Here is a 25,114-nt window from a genome sequence, read left to right as displayed (position 1 = left end):
TCAGAAAACCAGCTGGGTGACTTCTTTCACTGCTAATATCAGTGTTTATGGTATAGATTGTGTACCTTTGGGCAAACTAGTGAGGCCTGGGTTAGTTTCAGACTGTTGGTCTGTCCAGCCCCTACAAGGCAATGGAGTTCAGTGCTGCTCCTGTGACTCCCATGAAGTGCAGAGGTTGCACCAGTGTATTTCTTTGTGACTCCTGTGCTGACCTGCCCATATTTTTCTGTCTCTGATCTCACACTGTTGTGGTATTTTAGACTTTCTTCTTGTCATAACTGGAGTTTCTGGTTGTTCCCATCATCACTAGCCTGCATGACCACCACATGCTGTATTCCTGTCCTGGCAATGCTAATAGTCTGAGACACACACAGACACCTCTCTCCTGCATCTCTCTGTCTACAGGACCACAAGATTTTTTTCTGCAGAGCTAGTTCAAACCACAAATGCTCCAGTGCTTTCTGCAACTTCTTGTTTTCTGTCTCTGAAACTACAGCCCACATTAATTTTTTTGGAAGTCCCCATTAGAGCTGGTAAAGTGTGGTGTTGGCTGTGCTGAATCTTAGTGCATCACAGTAACAAAGCTGTGGCTGCTTTGTCCCAGCACAGCTCAGAGCCCAAGCAGAGGTCAGCACTGGAAGGCACAGCCCACCAGCATGCACAGAGCTGCTGCCCACCACGGGCAAGGCTCCTTGCAGGGTGTGAGCTCCCCAGCTCCCTACCTCTGCCATGCTACAGCAGCCTCAAAGGGCTGGAAGGAGGATGCCAGGTCCTGTTCAGGTGCTGCTGACCTGGGGAAAAGTGGCTGCCAGGCAGTGCTGGGAGTCCCTCTGTGTGGGGACACTCACAGGAGCTGTCACTGTTGCTCTGCAGTAGGATTGGTGTGCCCAGGTCAGCCCTGCTCTGCAAACACTCAGAGAGCTCAGAGAAAGGTGTGTGGAATGCATGCCTGGCAGAGGGATTGGGTAGGTGGGTTTTTTCAGTCCTCCCTGGATGAAGAAAGGAGAGCCAAGACCAACACCCCAGTGTTTACATGCTCTAACCAGAGCTCTCCCTTCTTCATAAGTGCACTGGCTAGATTGTGAAAACAGGTTTATGTGAGGAAGTAGGAAATATCTTAAAAATACAAGACTAAGATTTATTGATAATTTCTGTTAAAGCCACCTGCAAATCAAATCTAAAAATTTCTTCAAGGATGAACAGGGGCAATTCTCTTCAAAATTGATCTTATTTAAAAGATCTCATATGGAAGCACCATGCCACATGGGACAGCAAGGTGATGCAATTATCACAGTCATGGACACTCCACAGTGTATAGAGCAATGTCAGAGCCAGTCTTCCACAGCTCGTGTCAGACATTACTTACACCTCCCTAGTTCCCTTACATTCTGAGGAGAGTGACCAGTATCTCCAGACAGTGATTCTTCTAATCTGCTAACAAAATTAGAGAAGGCAGATTTTACCTTTACAGGCCCTATGGTGTCTCTCTGTACAAATATGTGCTATATAGGCTGCAGGGGTTCACTATTTTGGGCAAAAAAAACCCAAGTGATGTTGCTGCAGAAAGCTTCTCAGTAATGAAGGAAGTAATAACCAAATTTAATCTTTTTTTAAAGAGAAATTGACCCTGTAGTGGCAGCAATCAGGGATGGAGATGAAAAAGCAGTAAGCAACATGATGAAATCAGGAAAAAACCTTTCTGTACCTAATAAGGATGGCTGGATACCCCTCCACGAAGCTGCATACTATGGCCAAGTGGGCTGCCTGAGCCTGCTGCAAAAAGGTCAGTGAAATTAAAACTAACTAATTCCAAAAGGGAAAATAAGAACATTAATAAACTAAAAGGCCAAATTAGCAGTATTTCAATCCGAGCTTGAGGCTGTATATGAAGCTTCTTTCCAACCTCCCTGCCTATATATTAATTTCACCTTCTCGTGGGAAGTAGGTTTCCAGACTGAAGCCTCTAAAAGTTAGAATATTTGGGAGAAAGTGATATGGGATATATCCTGCCAAGCCCTGTATTTCTCATGCTCAGGCCTTGAAGCTGAGCTCTCTCATGATATGAGCTGCTTGGCTGCTGCAAGCAGGAATAACCCCCCTTTCCCCTGGGGGAGATCCAACCCAGCACCTCTTTGTGGTGCTTGAAGTTAATTACTGCAGTTTGTTTTCAAACTGGAGCTGAAGAACAGCTCAGCTCAACAACTTTCTGCATCTCAATGGCCAAAGCAGAACATTTTAATCTAAACTGGAGACAGGTTTCAATAGTCAACCTGAGTTACAGCAACATTATAGTATATTCCTAACTTACATTGCTCATGGAAATGAATAAACAATAAAGGTTTAAACCCTCAAGGATTTGGAAGGGTGGTGGTGCTGCAGGTACTCGTGCACTCCGTGCCACAGTGACTTTGGGCTCTCCATTCCCCAGCGTACCCAGGCACCATCGACCAGCGCACGCTCAACGAGGAGACAGCTCTCTACCTGGCCACCAGCCGGGGCAACCTGGACTGCCTGCACACCCTGCTGCAGGCTGGGGCCGAGCCTGACATCTCCAACAAGGCCAGAGAAACACCACTCTACAAAGGTGAGAAGCTGCTTTCACAGGGGTGCCGAGCTCTCCTGGCAGCACCAAGGCAGAACTGCAGGATCACTTGTGATGTGCTGCTGAAAGTCAGTGATTAACTCTTGTTTTCTGCTTCCCTGTGGCAGTCCTCTATCTCCTATGCCTGACCTGCCATGCCATGGCCTTTTATCTCAAGAGAGACAGGAACAGCAGGGTGCAGGCTGTGATGGGGTGCTGAGGGTCAGGGGTGAGATTCTCAGTGGGGCCCTAAGCACAGGCTGCCTGCACAATGTCCCAACTTACAGAAAGTTGGGCAGTGAAGAACTACCTGTGCTTTGCTGAACAGTAGGATCTGAGTAGCTGTTAGATGTGCAAGTACAGTAACTGTAGACATGCCACTGCTTCATATACTGTGTGGGTCAGGCCAGGCTGTGTGCTATGGGACAGTCATAAAATTATAAATAATTCAGTGAGGTAGATAAAACATTTAACACAGACATACTTTGCTGCTGGTTGGAGAGAACACTTTCTTCTTTTAGCGGACTAGCAATATATCCATGATATCACAAACATTCAGAGGAGACCTCACACCTTCGTGTCCAGCCTCCTCTGCTGCCACGGAAGTTTTTAGCACTCTAAAACATTAAAAACACATACTACAGGTTAAAACACCAATCTTGCCTCCAACTTTGGATGCCTAGCATTAGAGCTGCTTTTAAAGTCCTTCTGTTTTAAAATTCTGGCTTTTAGTTGACCAGGGAAAAGCTGTTCAGCTGTGCATTAAACACACAGTAGTGGCTGTTAGTAGTAGTAGCAGCAGCAGTAGTAGTAGAAGTAGAAATAGTAGTAGTAATAGTGGTGCTCATAGTAATAATAATCACAACAATAATGATATGAAAATACCCTTTAGCCAGAGAAGAACTGTTAGTAAGAATGGGCTAGCCTTGATGCAGTTTCTTCTACACTATCCTCCAACAACAACAACAACAACAACAAAGAAGAGTTAAAAAAACTGTCACAACAAAATACTCATCCCTCATATGTAAGCAAATTAAACTCTGCAGAGCTGTGGATAGATAATTACAGAAATGTCTAATTACATACTTGCTTTCAGTATATGAGTGACACCTGTTATGGGGGAGAACACCATGGAGCTATTGCAAGGGAAGAATCAGAGCTAAAAGGTGGGACCTCTGTGAGAAAAAGACACTTATTTCAAAGAAAAAACAAATTGCTATGAAATATGCTTCTCTTCTTTACATTGGACAACAGATGCTATTTGGGGTTTTATAATTTAGCTACTCATCCTAGGTACCTTTAGGTTGGAGTCCCGTCATTAAATCTGCATGGGAAGCCTCATGATTTCATAAAGCTATAGGACAAATTGGTAAAATAAAAATCAACAAAATTCTATTAATTATTAAGAAACTATCTTTAGCCCAAGATGGTCCTGAACTGTAAAGTGAACTGCTAATTGAGAAAGTGCTACTGACTTGCACAGCTGTTGGTTTGCGCTTTTTTTTTTTTTTTTTTTATTTTTTTGTCTACATGGAGCTTTATATGCAGTCCATGGCAGTAAGATAAACAGTCAGTTTGCACAGAATTTGGACAGAAGGTGTTCAGGTCACATGATTTCTGTAACATATCTGCTCTTCATAAATTAATTCCTCCCTGTGTCCCTGTGGTTTCCTGTTGGTACAAATGTGCTGGGCCAGATTCTCCCCAGTACTAGGCTTGGCACAACTCCTGCACAGGACACTTAGCCAGGTCCAGCTGAAGACTGGCTTCACTGCCACATCCTTTCTGAGCCTCAGACAATGTCACTTGGCAGCAGCCTTTGCTCTCGTGTGGACCTAAATGGATCTTCAGTCTTACTATCGCCTACTTGTATGATACTGCCTTGGACTGCACAAAATGGACACACAACACCCAGAATATTTTCGAGAGCCTGTCCTAACCTCTTCCCTTTTCTCTAAAACAGCTTGTGAGCGCAAGAATGCAGAGGCTGCAAGGCTCCTGGTGCAGTACAATGCAGACACCAACCACCGCTGCAATCGGGGCTGGACCGCTCTCCACGAGGCCGTCTCCCGGAACGACCTGGAGATCATCGACATCCTGGTGAAAGGGGGAGCCAAGATCGAGTCAGCAAATGCCTACGGCATCACCTCTTTGTTTGTGGCAGCTGAGAGTGGGCAGTTGGAAGCTCTGAGATACCTTGCAAGATGTGGTGAGTACAGCTTACATGCATCTATTAATTTAATTCTTAGTAATTCAGAGTTTCCCAGTAATTCTCCCTGGCGCAGTGTTTCTGTCTCTGGAGGCAAGGCCAAGCCTGCAGAGGCACTAAAACCCTGTTGGTCCTAATGGTGGAACTGCTAGGGTCTTTCACAGAGCATGGTCTAGACACCTATGCTTCTTCAGCATTCATTCATGGTCACCCACTTTGGGAAGTGGTGCTGTCTGGCTGCATTTCCTAACAGTTTCTAAACCCATACTGCTGCACACGTGTAGCCTAAAATCCAGTCACTCCTAAAAGACAGCTGTAAGTAGTAATAGATGGCAGAAGTTGAACTTCAGCCAACCCCATCTGCACACAAACATGAGCAGTGGTGAGCAAGGTTAGCTGTCCTCATTATGTATCCTCTGAAAATAGATAAAGTACTACTGTAGAGTTTATGGTTTTATATCAAATAGATATCACTCTCCCTATGTGTAAATGTTCAAACATATAAAGAGAGTGAATTTGAATCTAATTTACACTTAACCTATCTTTTACTGCTCCACTCATGTAGAACAGCTTTACAATAAGCACAATATACTTCACTACTATTCTGAGGCATATTTTATTTTCACAATGGACTAATATCTTCAATGTAGGTAAGACTCGGGTCCTGCACTTGCAAAACAAGAGCTTACCAGTGATGAAGATAAGAAAAACTTTAGAAAAAATTAATATGATTAAGAAAGATATAAGAGTTGGGAAACAAAAATGTGTTTTGCTGCCCAGCTAGTCTTGTCAAGAGTTTTGTATGACCAGTTAGTCCATCATGCTGCCTATGACTTAAGAAACTAAGCCAGAATGTGATTTGTGTTCCAAATTAGATAGATGTTAAGATTTCCTTAATGTTCAATTTTGAGAAAAATACACAAGAAAAAATCCAATAAAACAGTCCAATTGTTTCAAGCCCTGAAAATCTCCTCTGCGCATCCCAGGAATGATATAATTCATTGTTTATGATGAATTTTCATCATAAAAAGGGTTTCTTTCTCATTAGGAACGTAGTCCTGTGTTATGTTTTGTCACTACAATTCTCTTGATATTTCCAGCTACAACATCTTCAAAGGGCCAAACACAACACAGATGTTTCAGCTTAGGTTGAGAGTCCAGGGAAATGTTCTCATTGGCAGGGAGTTTTCATGATGAAACAGAAGACTGATCAGTTTCTTTATTGGAGTTTAGAAGCAAAACTCCAGTGAACTGTCATTCCCATTTAGGATACACACAGAGCAGCCTTCCTGAGAACACCGTGGTACAGTATATGACAGCCAAAAGCCAGGTTTAAGGGCCTTAAGTATCCATAACATAAAAAGCTAGATTCTCTATTGTTTATGGCAAAAAATTACTGTCTTGGTTTATACTTGCATGTTATTTATTAAGCAAAGTATACATTAGAGCTCAAGAAAGAAATTCCCAAATAATCTAGTAGTTCATTGATAATATTTATCTTTTTTGTAGTAAAACTTACCATTTGAAGCCTAACTCCAACCCTCACGAAGTGAAGAAATATGGCCCCAGGTGCTGAGTTTTGAAATGCAATATTCATTGATTAAGGCACTTCCAAATAAAACCTGTTTAGAATTGTTGATCAGCACCATGCAGATGTCATTTTACAGAGTATTATTTTAGCCTGGATACATACCAAAATTAAAAATTAGTATAAATGCTATAAATCTGTGAAATGCTTATAGTGTGACTATACAGAGTATCAAAGATACGTATAAATAAATATATAGCATAAATAGATATCCATAAAATTTTGGATAGCACTTACTGAGATAATCTAGTTCAAACTCCTGCTCAGGAATAGTACATATACACAGTATAAACAGATAAATTCCATATTAATGGAATTACTGTTTTTGAAGAAAAGGCCATGCTATATAAAGAATTGCCCATTTAAATTTTTTTTTTACCTTTGAGCTACAGATGAATGGAGCCTGGATTCATGATTGGGATCTAATAGTTGCCACCCATGATAAACTGTCCCTCATAAAATTCCCATCATATTATAAACCAATGTAAATCTATGAAATAAAGGAGTATAACTGACATGACTGTGCCACCTCTGATATGACTATGTTCACATCCCCATCCAGCACACTTTGTACCTCCAGTGTCATGGGAATATAAGTGTTCATTCAAAGTATGTTCCTCCCATCTCATTTCAACCTTTTGGTGCTAAAAGGCTTTCTTCCTTCCTAGGTGCTGACATAAATACACAAGCCAGTGACAACGCCTCTGCTCTTTATGAAGCCTGTAAAAATGGACATGTGCCTATTGTGGAGTTTCTTTTGTCCCAAGGAGCAGATGCTAACAAAGCCAATAAGGATGGCCTGTTACCTCTTCACATAGCAGCCAAAAAAGGCATTTGCGAGTAAGTTTGTTAGTTTCATGGTTTCCTCTTTGAGACAAAAATCCAAAGTCCTTACAAAAATGAGAATGTAATGTCCCAGCAGTAATTCTGAGCAATGCAAGCAAGGCAGATGCCAGCTAAAAAGTGGGCTTTCTGCTTGCAGAGCTCAGGCTAGAAACTATATACTGGAGAGTTTGTTGGGAGGTTGGGATGGGGTGGGGTAAGCAGGAATATGGGGTGAAAGATTCCTTTAATTTTACCAAGACATAACTTATTACAGCTAAATAACATCATATATCTTGGAAGTAGATTAAACTGAAGTCCTCAAAATATTCTTGAAATATAATAGAAAAAGTATTGGTGGGGAGTGTTAATCCTTAATAGCTTAATAGCTTTTGCAGCATGGTTTGCAATAATTTTCCTACATGGGCCCATTGTGATTCTTCTGCACAAGCAGGAGATGCTGGATTTGTCTCTGGTGTGTTCAGGTTTTAATAACAATAATCCAGTTGCTGTCAGCAGCAAGTGGTTAAGTGAATCTCTCGGGCATTAGTGAGATTGTCGCTAGAATATGGTGTCCAGTTCTGATATCCTTCCTTTCAGAAACCTTTCAGGAAATTGTAAAGGCTTCAGAAAAGAAGGACAAGAATTTCTCATGGTCTGGAAAATATATTTTATTAGTGAGTGATTAAATAACTCTTAATTGTAACAGACAAATTCATAAAAAGACCCACTGCTTTCCTTCTGAAATTAAATGTGTTTGGGATAGAGCTGAGCATAGTTTTTAAGCACAGAGAAAAGTAGTGGAAAAAATAAGCAGAAATCAGGTAGAATTACCAGTCCTCTGAAACAGAGATTTTTCTAGGAAAGTGACAAACTATAGTCTGTGATAAAGAATATCAATTTAGAAGATGCTGTCTGGGGATGGGATGTTGCACTGTCATGTAAATAGTAACCTGGGACATTGCAGTGTGTGTCGAGCCTGAACTCCACAGCATTTATTTCTCATCCTAGAGCAAGTTTTAGTTCCTGCTTTTAATCCCTCACTGATGGAAGAGTGAGCGACCCACAGCAAGTTTTTCATTGCAGTAACAGACCCCTTTGGTGATTGTAGAACACTCTTGTGACTATCACAGTTTCTACCAAAATAATTCTACAACAGGCAGGGAAATGAGAGTTTCTGGACAGTACAGCTTTCTGTGCAGAGAACTGCTCAAGTGGATCCTACATATTTCACAGTATCCAAGGAATCACTACACCTTCCCATAAAGTTTTTCATTCTAGCATTTAGATTTGCTTGGGAATGCCAATTAAGCTTCTCAAATCACTTTGATAGAACTGAGGATATTAATTTTCTGTAGCTGGAGTAGGTCTGGTTCCTTGTTCAAGCTGTGTATTCTAGAGGGCCGCTCAGTGTCACCTTATGTAACAGGTTTATACATTTACATCATGTACACGAATACCCTGGCACTGAGTGCCACTCAAAAATTTCTCCAGGGTTTGAGTTATAAAGTAATTTTCTTGTGCAAGAGACAGAACTTAGCTTCAGTTGTTTAATTTCTAATAAGTTTATCTGAAACTACAGTAAGCTGATCTGAATCCAGTTTGTATATAGAGTATGGGCCAGCTCTGAATTTTTCCCTCCCCTCAGCAGTCTCACACTCTGACCTGGAAAAATTTACATGGAAGCTCCACAACCTGCACTCACTCCTGGGTTATGAAAGCAAGGGCCTGATTCAGGGCTCATATCTATTATTCCAAACAACCAGAAGCACAAATGAGACCAGAATTCAGTTCAAATTCTGCATTCCTTCATTTATAAAAGACTGAGCACAAATTTTGTGTGCACAACTGCTGCAAACTAAGTAGAAAAGAAAGACAAAAGAAAAATATATTCTCCTATAAATATTTATCTAAATGACAAAACTTTAGCCCATTTGGCTGATCATTCTTAATTCCTCTGGTATTCAGTAAAATAACACCCTTCATGGTGACCTCTGTATTCCTGCAGATTTAGTACGTAATTCTGCAAGAATTCCACACTTCAACTTTTTGCCAGAGCACGAAGGCTCCCTACCATCAAAAAGCCAAGAATGTGGTCCCAGGGCTCAACTGTCAACTCTTGTTGCTTGGTGTTTGTTTATTTCAAATGACACCTTGTCAATACTGACCTGAAATGCATAAGGGTCATCTCATAAGCCGTACAATCACAAGCAGTCATTTAACTCTTTCCCCCTTAGAACTGAGATGTTGAAAAGGGAAGACTTTGTGAAGTGTGGGCAGATTTATTAAGTAAATACAAGTCAGTAAACTCTTTGCATGCTCATACTAAGGATGCTCTGCCTCCTCCTCCATATAACCTCTAACAAATAGAGAGCATAGAAGCAGGTGCCAGGGATTAGGGAAATCTTGGCTCTATTTAAAAACTGTACATGAAGCTCATCCCTGTGACAGACACGGGATATGGTCTCACTTGTATGGCCTTGGCTGCCTTCACTTGAGTTGCATTCTTCCTCCAGAAAAAGAGGAAATGCTCCAGAGGCACCATATTACAGAACTGACCCACTTTGGAGGGTGAGAAAGAGACACAGGTTCAAGCTACACAATTAAACTGATAAAAATTTGATGCTTCCTGCTTGTCATACCAAAATAAATGTGGGCACAGGGACTGTGCTGAGCTCTAGGACACTGCAGCATTTGGCTGCAGAGCCTCAGCATGGCACCAATGCAGCGAGGTTCAGGTTCCCCTTGAAGTTAGAAATGATGCAGTGCCTCTTTAACTCAGATGTGAAGAGCTGGCTGAAGCACATATGCTGGAGGGAGAGAACAAAACAGACCCTTAAATCTTCAAAACATTTGATCATGGGATGAGTAATGCTGGTACTTGGCGTAGTGTCCTCACAGTGCTCTGTGCCCTTTTTGTTATTAGACTCTTACAGAACATTTGCTGAGGGTGGGAAGTTGCCAGCTCACCAGCACCCAAACCTCCTGCTCCCTGGCAAGTGTCTCAGTGCTGGAAAATTAGTGCAACAGCTAGAAGAAAAAAAAAAAAAAAGTGCTTAATTTCCCAAGATATTTACATAATTTAAAAAGCCTTTTTGTTTAAAAATGAGATGTAGAAGTAACTTGGAGACATCAACAGTCCATCATGTAAATAGGAACATAATCCTGTAAAATACTATGCTTCTTTAACTCTTATTTCAGCTCCTGGGAGTGTTGGAGGTTCAGTTTTTCACAGGATCACAAGATAATCACAGACAAAGGTTTTACTGGCTTAGTTCATTATGTAAATACATGTTTGAGGGCCCAGTGTTGGGACCAGCCATTGCAGTCAAGCTGAAGATATGCAGTATTTTAAAGGAGACACACTATATGGTAGGAAACTGAGCTTTGCACGTCTGTGTGTCACCAGAGCTGTTTACTGCTAGGTAGAGTAATCTGCATGGGAGGAAAGGAGGCAGAGAAGGTACTTGGCTTCCCAGGTCACACAAGTTCTTATTTAAGGTATCCCCCTCTACACAGTCATTGCAAAGGGATTGTGGGCACCCCCTGACACAGCAGGCAGACTCAGGTTGGATGATCCCTAGGCTCTTCCTGAAAGTAGCTTGAGGTGACTTTCCTATTCTACAGAATAAATCTTGGGCCTTGGCTATATCACCCAACTTTATGAGCAGGAAATGAAGGTTTAACCCCTAGGGCTGGTTGTGCAGCTCCATTGACACCTGTGCAGACATAGAAATGGTCATGGATTTGTAACTGCAGGGCTTGTGTGCATCATATATTTGAAATTCATATTACATATTAGAGCAGCTTGATTTATGTTGTGTTTAAAGCCACATCACACTTTTCAACAGCAATCCCTCATTACTGGGGTTTAGGACTTTGCTGCACATTTTTTCTCCCTCAGCTGAAACATGGAAACCAGCCTGGAAAATATTTTTTACTTCTTTTTCTCCCTTTTGCTAATTGTCCTTTCGGCTCCCCATGATCTGGGATGGACATTGGTAGCCCCATGAATTTGCCATATCCAAAAGCTGCACAGTGAAGGTCTAAGGATAGGGATCAATGGAGGATAATAACTGAATTGTAAAATCTAATATGGAAGGCCTGGGAACAAAATCTGTAGTTTGTCCTAACTCAGTCCTAGAGACATGGGGTTTCACCCCCTGTCTGCTGTCAAGCTTGTTACTGTGGCTGTGACCCACAAGACTTGCCAGCACTTTGTGTTTGCACCCTTCTCTGCTGAGCAGTAAAGCAAACCCTGGGAAGGGGAGATACATTCTCTCTGCTGGCACCTCAGGCTGGAGGCTATGTACCTTTTCCTCCAGTCCTACCCACAGCATGATGATGAAGGTGCAGAATATTTGGCAGTTCCTGGCTGGTTGTCTGCTATTTGGGCTGTGGGACCTAAGAGAAGTTAAACCAGGCTGGGTGAGTGCCAGCATGTCATCTCTTCCATTGTAACTCCCCTGTATCTGCCATCACATTACAGAAAGTGGGTGATAATCTCAAAAATAAAGTGCTACTCCATGAAAGGCGAAGGTCACACAACTCACAGTTTTGGCAAGGTAGGTGCACAGGCAGTTGCTGTCAGGTTTGAGGTTTGCACTCTGGTTTCTATCATTGCTCCTGTGCCCGAGTTAGCGGGCTCTGCCTCAGGGCTACAACCATAAAGCTGTGACTTGCTGTAGGGTTGTAGATGCCCTAGGGCTGCCTGGTGCTCACCGAGTCTCCTCCTGGCAGGATTGTCTCCATGCTGATCCCCGTGACCAGTCGCACCCGTGTCAAGCGCAGCGGCATCAGCCCCCTGCACTTGGCGGCCGAGCGCAACAACGACGATATCCTGGAGGAGCTGATAGACGCCGGCTACGAGGTCAACGCCGCCCTCTCTGACGAACGGTCCTGCCTGTACGAGGACAGACGCACCACCCCGCTCTATTTCGCTGTTTTTAACAACAATATCTACGCCACAGAGCTGCTGCTGCAAGCCGGAGCCAACCCCAATGTTGACCTCATCAACCCGTTACTCATCTCCATCCGCCACGGCTGCCTCAAGACCATGAAACTGCTTCTTGACCATGGGGCAAACATTGATGCCTACATATCAAGCCATCCCACCACATTTCCAGCTACCATCATGTTCTCAATGAAGTACCTTTCTGTGCTGAAGTATCTCCTGGATCTGGGCTGTGACGCTGGCTCCTGTTTTGAGTGTCAGTACGGAAATGGCCCACACCCTGCACTGAATTACAGGCGGGAAAGACTTAATGATCCTCAGGTGACCAGGGAGCCAACTGTAGTACAGGTAAGCACTGCCTAGTGTACCTGCAGGACTTCTGAGGACATGTCCTACCTGTGGGTTTTGGCAACTTTGGTGTATTTTTTCTACCAACTTCTTTGTGAGAGAAAATGCTACTATCCCTCCTTTATTTACAGGAAAAAAAAAAACATTCCAAGTTTATGTCCAATGACTGCAGGAAGGTTGCCAACAGCCTCTGTTGAGGCCATAGATTGACTTTAGAGTGAATTGTAGCCATCTTGACAGTCTTACCAACAGTTCTACAATGCTCTTTTCCTCTGGACCTGAGCTGCCAGGAGTGAAGCATATTTTCCTGAAAAACATATGGATGATAGCATATGGATGGTAGAAACCTTCTTTTCCAACTTGCCCTGTAGAATTTGTTTAGTCTGATAAAGAATGTTAGCTACTGGTTACATGAAAACAGCTTCACTCTGTGAGGGTAAACTAGTGAATGTGAACGACTTCAATTTCCGAGTCTACTGGATAAGCAGTCACAGAGAGAGAGCATAAATTATTACATTAATTATGTGACTGAGTTATAATTGAAATTTTCACAAAGATTAGAAGATTTAGGTCCATGATTTCATATTTTCTAAGCTACACGTAGGTTTTAGATACCTACATTTTTATACATGTATCTTTGCAATCCTTTTTAAAATGCAGGTGAGCTCAGCATCCATTGGGTTGGAATGTGACTCTCAATCCCTTAAAGGACTTTGCAGAATCTTAGATTGTATTTTTTTTTTTCTGATTTCTGTATGTTCTCTCCTTCCAATGCATCTCAAAACCTACTGCTCCACTCAAAATTTGCTGTCTTTCAACATGCTACACAAAAATGAAATCTCAACATGAGAGTTTTTCTATTTTGCAAAGAATCTGGGAAAAAATCAATCAGCTTCTACTTAGTTTAAGTGTGACTTTGAGGGATTCAGAATCCCAAAGGTATGGCTACCAATATAGGTTCTTTGGTGGTGGAAAGAATAAAGGAAAATATTAAAAGATCGTAGGAAATCTTGATCTTTTTTATCAGTCCTGTCTTCTAAAATACTTTACTCTCCATTAATATATGTGGGGGGGGAAAAAAAAAACCAAAAATAAAATCTTACAGAGAGAATTTTAAGAGTCCATCCCAATAATCTCTTATCATAAACAGGGCTTTACCTGCAAGAGCCTTTGTCACAAAAAAAATCCTCCAGGATAGCATATCTTGTCAAAGAAAAAATTATGAAATATATAATCACTAGTTCTTGATCTGTGATATGGTAGCACATAGAGTGAACAGAGAGATGGAGTTCCAACATAAGTAAAGAGGGTTTGTCTGTAGCCCTCTACAGTATCCTAGCCACTCAAAAGCAGTTCCTTCTGGATCTCACCTTATTGCCTAAGAAAATACTAGGTCACTCACAAAAAGGCAGTGCTTCAAAGGTCACATCACATGAGGGACAGATAGCAAAAACTGTAGAAAATTTTATCTGTGCCCAGAGAGAAAGCAGTGAGGACAGATGCTCACAGAAAAAAAAAAGTAATCCCTTCCCTCTAATATTGTTTTTAATTTGCTTTTACTCCTAGGATTTTGGCTAATAAAAGTGAGGCTTGTGTGGTAGCTTCATGATATGTAGCTGTGAAATGGTTTATACTCTGAAATACAGAGGATCTTATGAAACTACAGCCTTCTCCACACAAAGGATGTTCTTTTTCTATTTTCTTGTGTACAATTACGTCAGGACAATAAATCTGAATTATTAGTCTTTATAAAGGCTACAAACTACTGTAATTAGATTTGGAAAATGCACAAATATAAATCATAACTGATGCTGCTAAATTAATGTGTCCTGGAGAAGGTGAACACAGAAAAATGGTTGCTGACTCCCTCCACGTTTCCAGAACTGCTGTTGATCCCGGGAAGGTGGGGACGGACAGCAGTACCATCCTACCACGAGAGGGCATTCGGGTTTCTGCCGAGAACGCAGGCTCAGAGCCACCCTGTCCCTGAGTCAATCCCACTGCCTGGTGATGCAGTTTTGCATTATTTTCCTTTATTTTGCTATGAATATTTTCCTGCAATGTGTTTTGAAACGTGTTTATTCCAGAAGATGCTTTTGTAAGCCGAGCTTGTGAATAGGGAAGAGAGCAAAAGGCAGGCAAGGTCTCCGGAGACAAGAAGAGAGCAAGTGAGATCCAGTGTTTTATGGCCCTACATGTGTCTTCATTTGAGCTCTACTAAAGCAGTTACTGCAAGGAGGTGATAGTGCAGGTGCTCAGTCTGTGCCTCCCAGCTCCAGTGCATGGCAGTGACACATGCACTGGAGAGTGACAGCCACTTCCTACAGGCAGCCCAGGTAGGAAACTGTCTCTAACCATCCTGGGAAACATTACATGGTGATGTTCAGTGAAAAATAGGAGTCAGAAGAGTAGTAAATACCTCTGTGAATGCTCTCACCTTGAACAAAATAACTTTATTTTCTGCAGCTCTATTTTACAAGGTAAACTAATATAATTTTATTTCTGAGTAAGAGTATCACACAACAGTTTAATGATTTTGAGTTTTGATTATTCATGCATAATCAAATTTGATCTAGTTACAGGAATTTAAACTGAGAGAGCTTTAAGCTGGTGCATTTTCTTTCCTGTTTGGTTTGATTGTGTGTCTTTTCAGGTAGTCTGGGTAACTAAGTTGATGGATGGTGCTTCAGCAACCATCGTCCAATAGGGTTCAGCCATGTGCCCAAGTTCTTATCCACACAGCATGATTTAATTCATGTTAAACTTCCTGACTGCTTGCATGCAGATTATGTCCACAGATATCTTCATCATATGAAGAACACTAAGAGAGACAGATGAAACTGACTGGTATAATATACATATTTAGATTAAGGTGGGCAGATTTTTTTAAAATGAGACTGCTTAAAGCCAGGTCCTTAAGTTTATTCTTCTGCATCTCCATAAGAAGCCCTCTATTAAATGGATTTGGGTATTCTGTAGCTTGCACTGGAAATGACAGACAATTTGCACGATCCAGGACTGAGTAAGGAAGGCGTCCCTCTATTAGGCCAAGGATAGTTTTCACATGAGTGAGTAAAACAGCCTGGGATTCATCTGTGCAGAGATTTTTCCTAGACTAGTTTCTAGTAAGATGTTTGGTTCCCCCAGAGCTACAGATACTAGCAGGTTCACAGGAAGCAGGAAGTGCTGCACTCTTCTGAATATTCCTCTTTCCCCAAGATTCCTTTTTGCCCCACAGAGCCCCACCCAAGAAGGAAAAGGACCCAGCATGCCAGGTCACAGAGCCCTAGACAGCATGGACCTTTCAGCAGCCCCTGACTAGCTTGGGGCTAAGATTCCTTTCATTTCCCTGGTAGTAGGATCTTTGGACTTGTAGACAATTCAGCATTATTCCATGCTCCAGAGCTAGGACTTCACCAGGGATTTATGTCATCCTATGATTGCAAAGAGGGGGTTCTGCCCTCAGCTGGAAAAGAATAGGCTTTAGTTGAAGTTTTCCAAAGGGAAACTGGTGATTGCCCTCACAGCTGGTAGAAGGAGGTACTATCAAAACTACCAGGGCTATTGCAATTGCTGCTTCCTCAAGAGCATTTATGTCCCACTGATGGTAGTCAATCTGTTTTTCCTTGAAGTTCTGTGAAATGGTGTCTACTCCAGAGATAAGTCGCTGGGCTGGGCCGATCATCGATGTTCTTCTGGATTACGTGGGTAACGTGCAGCTCTGTTCCCGGCTCAAGGAGCACATTGACAGCTATGAGGACTGGGCTGTCATTAAAGAAAAAGCAGGTATGGTCTCCCAGAAAAGAATCTGGCACAAATAGTCCCACCGTTGGATTCAAAACCTCAGACACCATCTCCTCTTAGTATTCATCCCATAAACTTGAAACCTGATGTGACTGGCCAGGTGTGAGGGTCGGAAATTTCTGGGGTGTCACTGGCCCTGGGGTGTGAAATGCACACCAGCCATCGATCTGACCCACTGGGAACGAGCATAGCAGAGCAGAAAGGCCCATTTGGATATAGCTGGGGTTCAGTCAGGTCAGGACAGGTGGGAAGAGCAGCTATCTCCACAGCAGCCTAGCAGGCACCAGTGGCCTCTAAAGCCTTTATTAATATTCCACTCTCCTAATATACTTTACCTCAGGATAAAGTCTTTCATAGATATTATCAGAATCAGTTTTCTGGCACCAAGCTAAATTTGGTACCTATCACATTTATTCTCAGTGGGGAGGCTGAACACTTTGAAGTGGCTTGTTTAAATCCTCCTAGAAAGCCCATTGCTATAGCTGAGATGGGTACAGCACCCCATCCTCCAGCCTCACATCCTTCCCTATGCCATGCCCTTAGAATAGATGATCTGCTACCAATCCTAGACATATTATACCTTCATTACAGAAAAAATACCTTTTTTCATTCTTCCTCCTCCCATTTTCCCCCTGACACTGTCCTGCCCAAGCCGAGCTCAAGTCCCTCAACTTAAAACCTGTTCTGCTGACGTTTCTGCCCCGCCTGCCTTTCAGAACCTCCACGACCCCTCTCCCATCTTTGCCGCATCAAGGTCCGGAGCCTGGTAGGAAGAAGCCGCATTAAACTCCTTGACACGCTGCCTCTCCCAGACAGGCTGATCCGCTATTTGCAGCACGATTACTCACAGTGAGCCCAAGCACACTGCACTGCAGCAGCCTCCCGGCGTGGCACCCGGCGTCACACCGTGGCACAGGTGCACACTGCAGAGGAATTGCTGCTGGCTTGGTCAAGCACCCTCCCATGACTAATCTAAGAGAAATGTGCTTTTGAAGCATGAGTGAGAAGAAAATGGAGGAGACAGCTAACACAGGAGACCGCTGTTAGGTTTTTCAAGAGAAAACACACACACAATTCAGCTCAGACCTTAGTCTGCAAAGAAGAAAGAAAAACCAACATTGACAAATGAGTAGCTCTGAAGCAAGTATCAGTGAGGAACTCAAAAGTGTCCTGAAGCTGTGCTGGAGCTTAGAATCCTTGCATGGTCACAATTCAGAACTTGTCAAGAATTAATGTATTTGGGAAAACAATCACATTACCTTCACTGACTGAGATTTTTATTGTAGTTTCTATTCTATTCTGCTAAGTGTGTTGGTTGCTAATTCTCTGATATTTTGACACCACCTTGCTAACACTTTTATTTTTTTTTTTGTACCTTTCTTATTGACTACTTGATTTCTGAACCTTCAAATCTCAGAACTCTTTAATAGCCTAAAATCCAGAAATGCTGAATCCTTTAAAAGTCAAGGAAAGGTTTATTTAAGGAGGATGGAAGAATATTTGCACGTAGTGAATATAGTTCATTCTGTATTATATTTGCAATAGGAAGTAAGTGAAATTTTGCTTGAGAGAATTTCCTAGATTGGGGATTTGAAAGCAACCCTCAGCTCTTTTTTCTTTTTTTTTTTTTTTTTTTTTTTTGATGCAAATTAGAAGTGGATGCACTGTAAACAGTAGGTTTATGCTTTCATAAAGCTGGTGTCAGAAGAGAACAAAGCCCTAGAGGAGCAGGAACAGAGAGTGATGTGAAGGAGAGACGCAACACTGCTGAACCAACTTATTCTCTTCCTCCCCCAGAAGATCTTGTCTCTACAAAGCCAAGCCCCTCTGACCTCCTTGGACCTCTGTGGCTGTAACCATACCATGATTGAAAGCAAGGGAAATTACTTCAAAATTATGGAATTCAAACTGCAAAAGTTATGAAAGTGAATATCCAGAATTAAGTTTCCAAATCCTTATTCAAGTGCCTAAACAATGCCAAGTTGCTTGCACCAGGTGTTGTTCCACTTAAACCAGGGAAATCATATTCAGTATGAGATATTACTGAAGCAGAATAAAAATCTCAGAATTTAGCCCTGAATTTTCTGACTTTGGAAGTTTGAAGTATCTGTTAGCATCCTTTGACACTGATGAAAGTTATTATCTCAGCTTCTTTGAAAATTAGGTCACCTATTTACAGCTCAGATCCACAACTGATTTATGGCAGCTTAACAAGTCACCATCTATCTGCTGAACCACTATAATTGTCCGTGAAATTCTTTTATTGAAGTTTTTAACAAGTCACATTCCCTCACAGCTGGGGAGGCCAAGGAGCCCATGAACAGTTATTGGCAGTGACTACAGATCACTTGACAGGTGTGACTTGCTGAACTGCTTTGATGAGTGCTTTATTCCTCACTAGGGACCTAGAAAGAATAGAAGAAACTAAATTTAGAACTACATCTTTGCAGATCTTAATGCAAGAAGAAAACTCCTTACCTTAGGTGACAGAGGAGCTGTGCACCATGGTCTGCTTGGATCCCCACCAGAGACTTTACAGATCTGGCTTTGTTTGTTGGTCTGCATAACATCTGTGGAATATGATAGAAACCTAAGTAGGGAAAATACATTGCACCGAGTTTTATTTGTGTGGAGTTTTATACCTTAACACAGGACTAAAGTGTGTTGCACAAATACAAGTAATACAATCTGTCTGGGCACACAGACTGTGATGATTTTATGTGATATGTGTTCATCACTCTTGGCACAGGATGCGAGCAGAAAAATGATTGGTCACAGGATTGCTTACTCTGTCCATTGCTGTCCCCTTTGTAAATGCAAAAACTGAAAAACCAATAGAGTTTCAACTCACACTGAACACTGATCTTGTAAAGCTTTGGAAGTCAGGTGAGATTCCTCCATTGGTGCAGTTTCATCCAGTAACTTCCTTTACTGCCAGTTTAAGATCTGCTCCCTTGTCTCCTGCAGTGTGAACAGGGAATTGGTTCAGGTTAGAAAAACATTGGGTGGAGAGAAAAGGAACAAGAAATGGCAATATCAGTTCTGCCAGTATTGGTAAGCAGGACCTGGAGAGATAGAAATAACTGTGGAGTTCATGCATCTCTCACTTTCTGGGGCTAAGCAACAAAGGTCTGGAACTTACATTGATATAAATCAGAAGTCCTTGAAATCAAGTAAGTGTAACAAAGCAGAGTTGTAGAGGGTGATGAATACAGACAGAGCTTGGTGGAGACGGCTTCAGAGTTTGGTGTGCAGTGACAGCCCTGAAGACCCTGGCAGGTTAAAGGGTTCACAATCACCAAGTACATGGATAACTCCAGATATGGAATTTCATAAGTATCCCAAACTGGGAATTTCCCTTGAGCCAACATTTTTGTGTCCACAGAAGTCTAACAAGTAGTAGTATCTTTTTTACGTCCTTGGAGAAGATGAAACTGGGTTTCAATGGGATAAATGTGGAAAGCCCATTTCTTCTTTCAACCAAGAGACCATCATGTCTATTGGGAGACCCATGTCCTGGTTCCTGTAAACAATCTGTCCTGGGCAGGAGTCACTGAGCCAGAGAGCACTGGTCAGATGGGAACATAACACAACTGTGGGAAGGATAAGTGCATGCTGCACACAGAAACTGAGGTGAGAAGAGTCTATCTGTTAGAGGGGGAGTCTGGTAATCACAATGTTATTGAGTCCTATCTGCTTAATCTTTAAAGTAAACCTTCACATACTCAGTTTACATTTATTTGCACTGAAATGGAGCCCACTACCTCTCCAATCACTAACATACTATTTTGTGCACAATACTGAATCTGCACAAATTCAATGTGCCTTAAATGCATCTACCTACAAGTTACTGTGAAAAGAAAAATCTTCTAAAACCCAGGCAAGCCAGGCTTTGCAAGTAGATCAGTAATTCTAATGCAAGGTAAAGCGACTTGTTTTACTGAGTGTGATAGTTAGACTCCTTCAGAGGTGATGACTTTATGTGAAATGTTCTAAGAATATTTCATGACCAGGTTACTGTACTTTTTTTTTACTGCAACATGTGCAATTCACTTGATGTTCTTGTGCACTTTTTGATTTTTTATTTCATTTTGTATGAAAGTGTTTTCATTTACCTCTCCCTTCCCATTATTTATAAAAGCTATTGTGTTTTTAGAAGTTTAAATCTGCTCTGTTCTAGTAAATAGCAGCTCTCAAATGTTATGTTTCCATCTTTCAAACAAAGTATGAATAAACAAGTAGATTCTTAAGGACTATCAGCTGTCCTGAAGAGCAACTTCAACCATCAACCAACCAAACACAAAAATATCCAGGAAAATTCTGAATCAACCCAAGCTTGAACAATTAATAATTCTCTTGTAATCTCAGGGATGAGAGAACAGTGAGTATTGCTAGAGAGGAGACAGAGTTGCTATTATTTGCAAACCATTTGGAAAGTCTCACACATCCCCATTCAGGGATTTTGAATATACTTAACAATTGTCTTCTGTTCGTTTGTGTTTTACTTCACTGCTGCTCCAGTTCAAAGCCCCAGCAAGGGCCACTTGCTTCCTTGGGCTACGGGGGGAAGCTTCCATGACACAATGGATTTTGAAAAAGTAACATTCGTTTAAATCTGAGTGTAGGAGCATAAATATTTGGGTCAGAGGTTATTTAGAATGGTCCTTCATCTTTAAAACTTTAAAACACACTATTCTACTACAAGGAAAATGTGTAGGAATATATATTCAAATAAGAAAGAGTTTAAAAGAAGGAGAAAAGAAAACTAGGAATTTAATAGTCAAAAGATAGAAACTTGGTTTCAACTCCTCTTTCTCTGGATTTCTTCAGAAATAAAATTTATACAGAGGCTATCCACTTTGCCAAGTATTTTAATTTTTATAGAAATCCTTATTCTGGTGTGATCCACAGCACTTTGAAATTTCCCTAATGAACTCAAAGAAGAACACTTGAACACAACAACTACTGCAATACCAGTAGTTCATTCCATTACTTGGTCTGGCCACCCGAATTGAAATCCAGACCAATACCAAAGAGGCTGCTCTACACTGACAGTACTGAGACAGACTTCAGCATCTGGCTGCATCTACATTAAAGGAGTGACACAGAGCTATTGATGTGAGAAAAGCCCCCTATTTCCAATTAAAAAAAAATCCTTACCTACAGGTCTGTAAGTTAAAAGCCCTTGCTCTCCTGCCCTTAACTTCAGTGGCTCTGGTTTCTGTTACATTCTTTTTGGAGATGGACAGAGTTTCCTCATGGATTTTTTCCAAAAAAGGGAAAGGCATCCAAGTAGGTTCCTGTCTTCACTTCTGGATCAAGAGATAGCCTGATGTCTTCAGCCCCTAGGTTAGCTCTTTAGCACCTCACACCTTGAATTTAGTTGCAGGTAGGTGCTACCAAAGACATTTCTTGCTCTCTCTCCTACAGTCTATACTGGCTTGATACATATCAAGTGCCATAGCAGGGAGAAAGCAATGAAAACCATTTCTATTGTCTGCCTGCACTACAAATACATTACAGACAATGTTTCCATAAAAGTGAACATTGGTGGGATATGTGAGGTTTGAGGAAAGAGTAAACCACTATTAGCCTGGGAGTAGAATCACAAAATATTTTAAATTGGAAGGGACCCACAAGGATAATCAAGCCCAACTCTTAAGTGAATGGCCCATAGAGGGATCAAATCCACAACCTTGGCATTATTAGCACCAGGCTCTGACCAACTGAGCTAATCCCAGTGGGAGTTCATATCCTAATAAAAATTGCAGCCTGGTTATATAATACCAAGGACATCAGAAGATACAAAATGATACTCTATAATTGTTATGGATTCTATTTTTTTAATGATTGCAATGCACTCAAATGAAGTGTTTTTTGGTTTTTCCCTTGTAGAGATATCAGGAGTCATAGAGAGCTATGCCAGTCCCAGATCAAACCAATCAAAGCCACTTTTTATTGAGTCCTGGCAGAAGTTCCCATTAGCTTCACCAACAGGAGGTTCAGGCCCTGGCAATCACAGGGGTCCATTCTTTACCCCAAAATATACTTTTCTTACCTTCAGTGATTTACTCCATTATAGCCAAATAAATATATACACCTGCAGTATTAAACCTCTCATATCTTATGTTCTGTGTCTTAGTACCACTTTCTCCATGGGTTTAAGAGAAACCTAACTTAAAAATATTTCCTAATAAATTCTCCAATGCCAATTTGTTTTAAAAAAATTAGGAAAATACTAGGCAAAACATTTACAGTCAAGTCTTGTGATAAAATCTTAAAATCAGGCAAAATAAGATATCTCTCAGCAAGAAATCAAGACTTTTCTTTACTTTTTTCTTCCATTACTCCTAATAGCTTTGTTTTAAAATAATAAGGTTCCTCGTTTATTCTGTTGATGCAGAGCAACTCCTGATGTGGAAATTCATCCCACTTCCATTTGCACCAGCTTAGCACTAGCTAATATCCTAGCCCAGAAGAATTACTTTTAATTTATATCAATCTGAATAGGCAGAGATTTCAGCCCTAGTATCTCCCCACCAGTTGCAAATCTGTGTCTACCCAGTGGGGCAAAACTAAGACTGCATTTGCAGAATCACCAAAATAAAATTACCTTATTTCTTCCCTTATTTTTTTCTTTTAATTCTCTCAGTATTTACATACAGCATGAGCTTAAATCAATCACAAGTGATTTCTACATCAAATACCATACTTCCAGTCTCTCGCATACAAAACGAAATGACCTGAATATCTTGACTTCTCTGGAATGACTTTAAAGTACAAATACTCTTTGAATGCATTGAATTCATTCCATTTCACTGCTGCTGCCGCCGGGCAGCCCCAGAAAGATGTTCCCACGTGGAGGAGTCCCCAAGGTGTTACAGGTGCGGCTATGAAGGGCCCGCAGCCCCGCTCGCCGCGGCTCGGACAATGCCCATCGATGACAGCCCCGGCCTCACGCTCCATGGCCCCGGCCTGGCGAGCTTTATTCCCGATCTACCCCCGTGCACGGAGAGCAGAGTGCGGCCCGAGTGCGCTCCCCGCAGTTCCCGATTCCCTGCAGCCCGCCCAGCAGAGGGTGTGCTCGCCGGCCTCCTGCCCGGCCAGCACCTCAGGCCCGGAGCTGGCCCGGCGCTTCAAATCCGCCTCAGGAGCTGCCGTGCTCGGCATGACTCCGGCACCCGCCCGCTAAAGATAGCCGAAAACATTGAAGATGGGTGGGGGGATGGCGGGCTTGGTGGGGATGGGTTTCAGAACCATGGGCCTGTAGAGTTTCTGCCCCGGGCCATCGGCCTCCTTGCCGAAGTGCGGCATCTCCGGCGGCAGCGCGGCCGCACTCTTCCTCCAGAGCCCCAGCCCCGGGAAGGGCGAGGGGGGCAGCGCGCCCGGGGGCTGGAACACGCCCGGCCCGGGGCAAGGGAACGGGCAGCAGGTCCAGGCGCCCACTCGGCCCGAGAGGGCCCCGGCGGGCTCCTTCTCCCCGGCATGTGCCGCAGGGTCAGGGGGGCTCTCCAGGCCTGCAGCGTCCGGGCTCCTTCTGCTTTTCTTCCCCTCATACGGAGCAGCGTCTCTGGGCGCCTGGAGCCCCTCAGGGCCGGCAGGAAAGGCTTTGCCCGTCAGGCTCTGCGCCGGCCGCGGCTCTTCCCAGAAGGAGGCGGGCAGCTGTCGCTTCCTCATGGGCACCTGGTCCGGGCGGGCAGCCTCGGGTTTTTGTTCCTGCAAAAGCCGTTCCCCGGTGAGGCTCTCCCCCGCCTCGGCCGTCTGCAGCCCCTTCTCGGCGGCAGCCCCGCCGTGGGGGCCGGGCTCGGGCGCCTCGGGCTGGGGGCCGCGGGCCCGCTCCTCCGCCGCCCTGCGCCAGCCGCACTCGGGGGCTTTGCTGGGGTGACACCGAGGGATCCGTGAGTACTTCTGGGAAAACCGCTTGAGCTGCTTCTGCAGATATTTCCTGTGATCAACTGACCGGCGACAAGGAGCTGATTTATCCAGAGCCGCTTTGATGTCGCTCGAAGCCAGGTTAACGAAGTTCAGTAGAGTTTTTACCTCGCTGTCCGATGCCATCTCACTGAACGCACCGTGCAGAGTTTCCCATGAAAAGTTTGCAATCCTTCTTCAGACGAACCTTGGCAAACCTGCGAAACATGACGGGCAGACTTTTGAGCAAGAAGCTTTGGTTCAAACAGCGCTAAGCAGGTGGAGGGAGGGTAGGGGGACATGTCAAACTCCTCAGCCACACAAACGAGCGCGGGGAAGCGGCCGGGGGGCGGAGGTGTGCCCGCAGCCCAGCGCCCCGCACCGGGCCGGCACACAGCTCCTGGTACCGTGCCCGCAGCCCAGCGCCCCGCACCGTGCCCGGCACACACCGTGCCCGACACACAGCGCCCGGTACCGTGCCCAGCACACACCGGCACACACCGGGCCGGCACACAGCGCCCGGTACCGTGCCCAGCGCACACTGGCACACACCGTGCCCAGCACACACCGGCACACACCGGGCCCGGCACACAGCGCCCGGTACCGTGCCCAGCACACACCGGCACACACCGTGCCCGGCACACAGCGCCCGGTACCGTGCCCAGCACACACCGGCACACACCGTGCCCAGCGCACACCGGCACACACCGGCACACACCGTGCCCGGCGCACACCGGCACACACCGGGCCGGCACACAGCGCCCGGTACCGTGCCCAGCACACACCGGCACACACCGTGCCCAGCACACACCGGCACACACCGGGCCGGCACACAGCGCCCCGCACGCTGCCCGGCACACAGCGGCTCGCACGGGCCGGCTCTCGAGGCCGGCTCTC

At 43.6% G+C, this 25,114-nt stretch overlaps 2 protein-coding genes across 3 annotated transcripts in view; one reads left to right on the top strand and one right to left on the bottom strand.

Annotated features, from left to right (window-relative positions):
* The window catches only part of ASB2 (ankyrin repeat and SOCS box containing 2), a 31,030-nt gene extending 10,634 nt beyond the window's left edge, over positions 1-20,396 (top strand). For both annotated transcript variants that reach the window (XM_056493575.1, XM_056493576.1), the window contains 7 exons: positions 1,617-1,783; positions 2,429-2,584; positions 4,545-4,790; positions 7,047-7,218; positions 11,941-12,502; positions 16,135-16,288; positions 17,023-20,396. In XM_056493575.1, the coding sequence (XP_056349550.1) occupies positions 1,617-1,783; positions 2,429-2,584; positions 4,545-4,790; positions 7,047-7,218; positions 11,941-12,502; positions 16,135-16,288; positions 17,023-17,159 (1,594 nt within the window). In that variant the 3' untranslated portion in view covers positions 17,160-20,396. The remainder of the gene's footprint in view (positions 1-1,616; positions 1,784-2,428; positions 2,585-4,544; positions 4,791-7,046; positions 7,219-11,940; positions 12,503-16,134; positions 16,289-17,022) is intronic.
* A 3,097-nt stretch (positions 20,397-23,493) lies between these two features.
* FAM181A (family with sequence similarity 181 member A) lies at positions 23,494-24,423 on the bottom strand. The gene has a single exon (XM_056493180.1). It carries the CDS (start codon positions 24,362-24,364, stop codon positions 23,495-23,497), a length of 870 nt encoding a protein of 289 aa, XP_056349155.1. The 5' UTR covers positions 24,365-24,423; the 3' UTR covers position 23,494.
* Between the last annotated feature and the right edge of the window lie 691 nt (positions 24,424-25,114).

Source organism: Oenanthe melanoleuca, chromosome 5, assembly GCF_029582105.1.
Source record: "Oenanthe melanoleuca isolate GR-GAL-2019-014 chromosome 5, OMel1.0, whole genome shotgun sequence".
Lineage (NCBI taxonomy): Eukaryota > Metazoa > Chordata > Aves > Passeriformes > Muscicapidae > Oenanthe > Oenanthe melanoleuca.
The sequence above is the reverse complement of the archived record's forward strand: the minus strand, read 5'-3'. Positions and strand labels throughout refer to the sequence as shown.

What these genes read in the sequence shown, in the direction of transcription:
- FAM181A (XM_056493180.1), bottom strand. Translation starts at nt 24,364, where the DNA reads ATGGCATCGGACAGCGAGGTAAAAACTCTACTGAACTTCGTTAACCTG.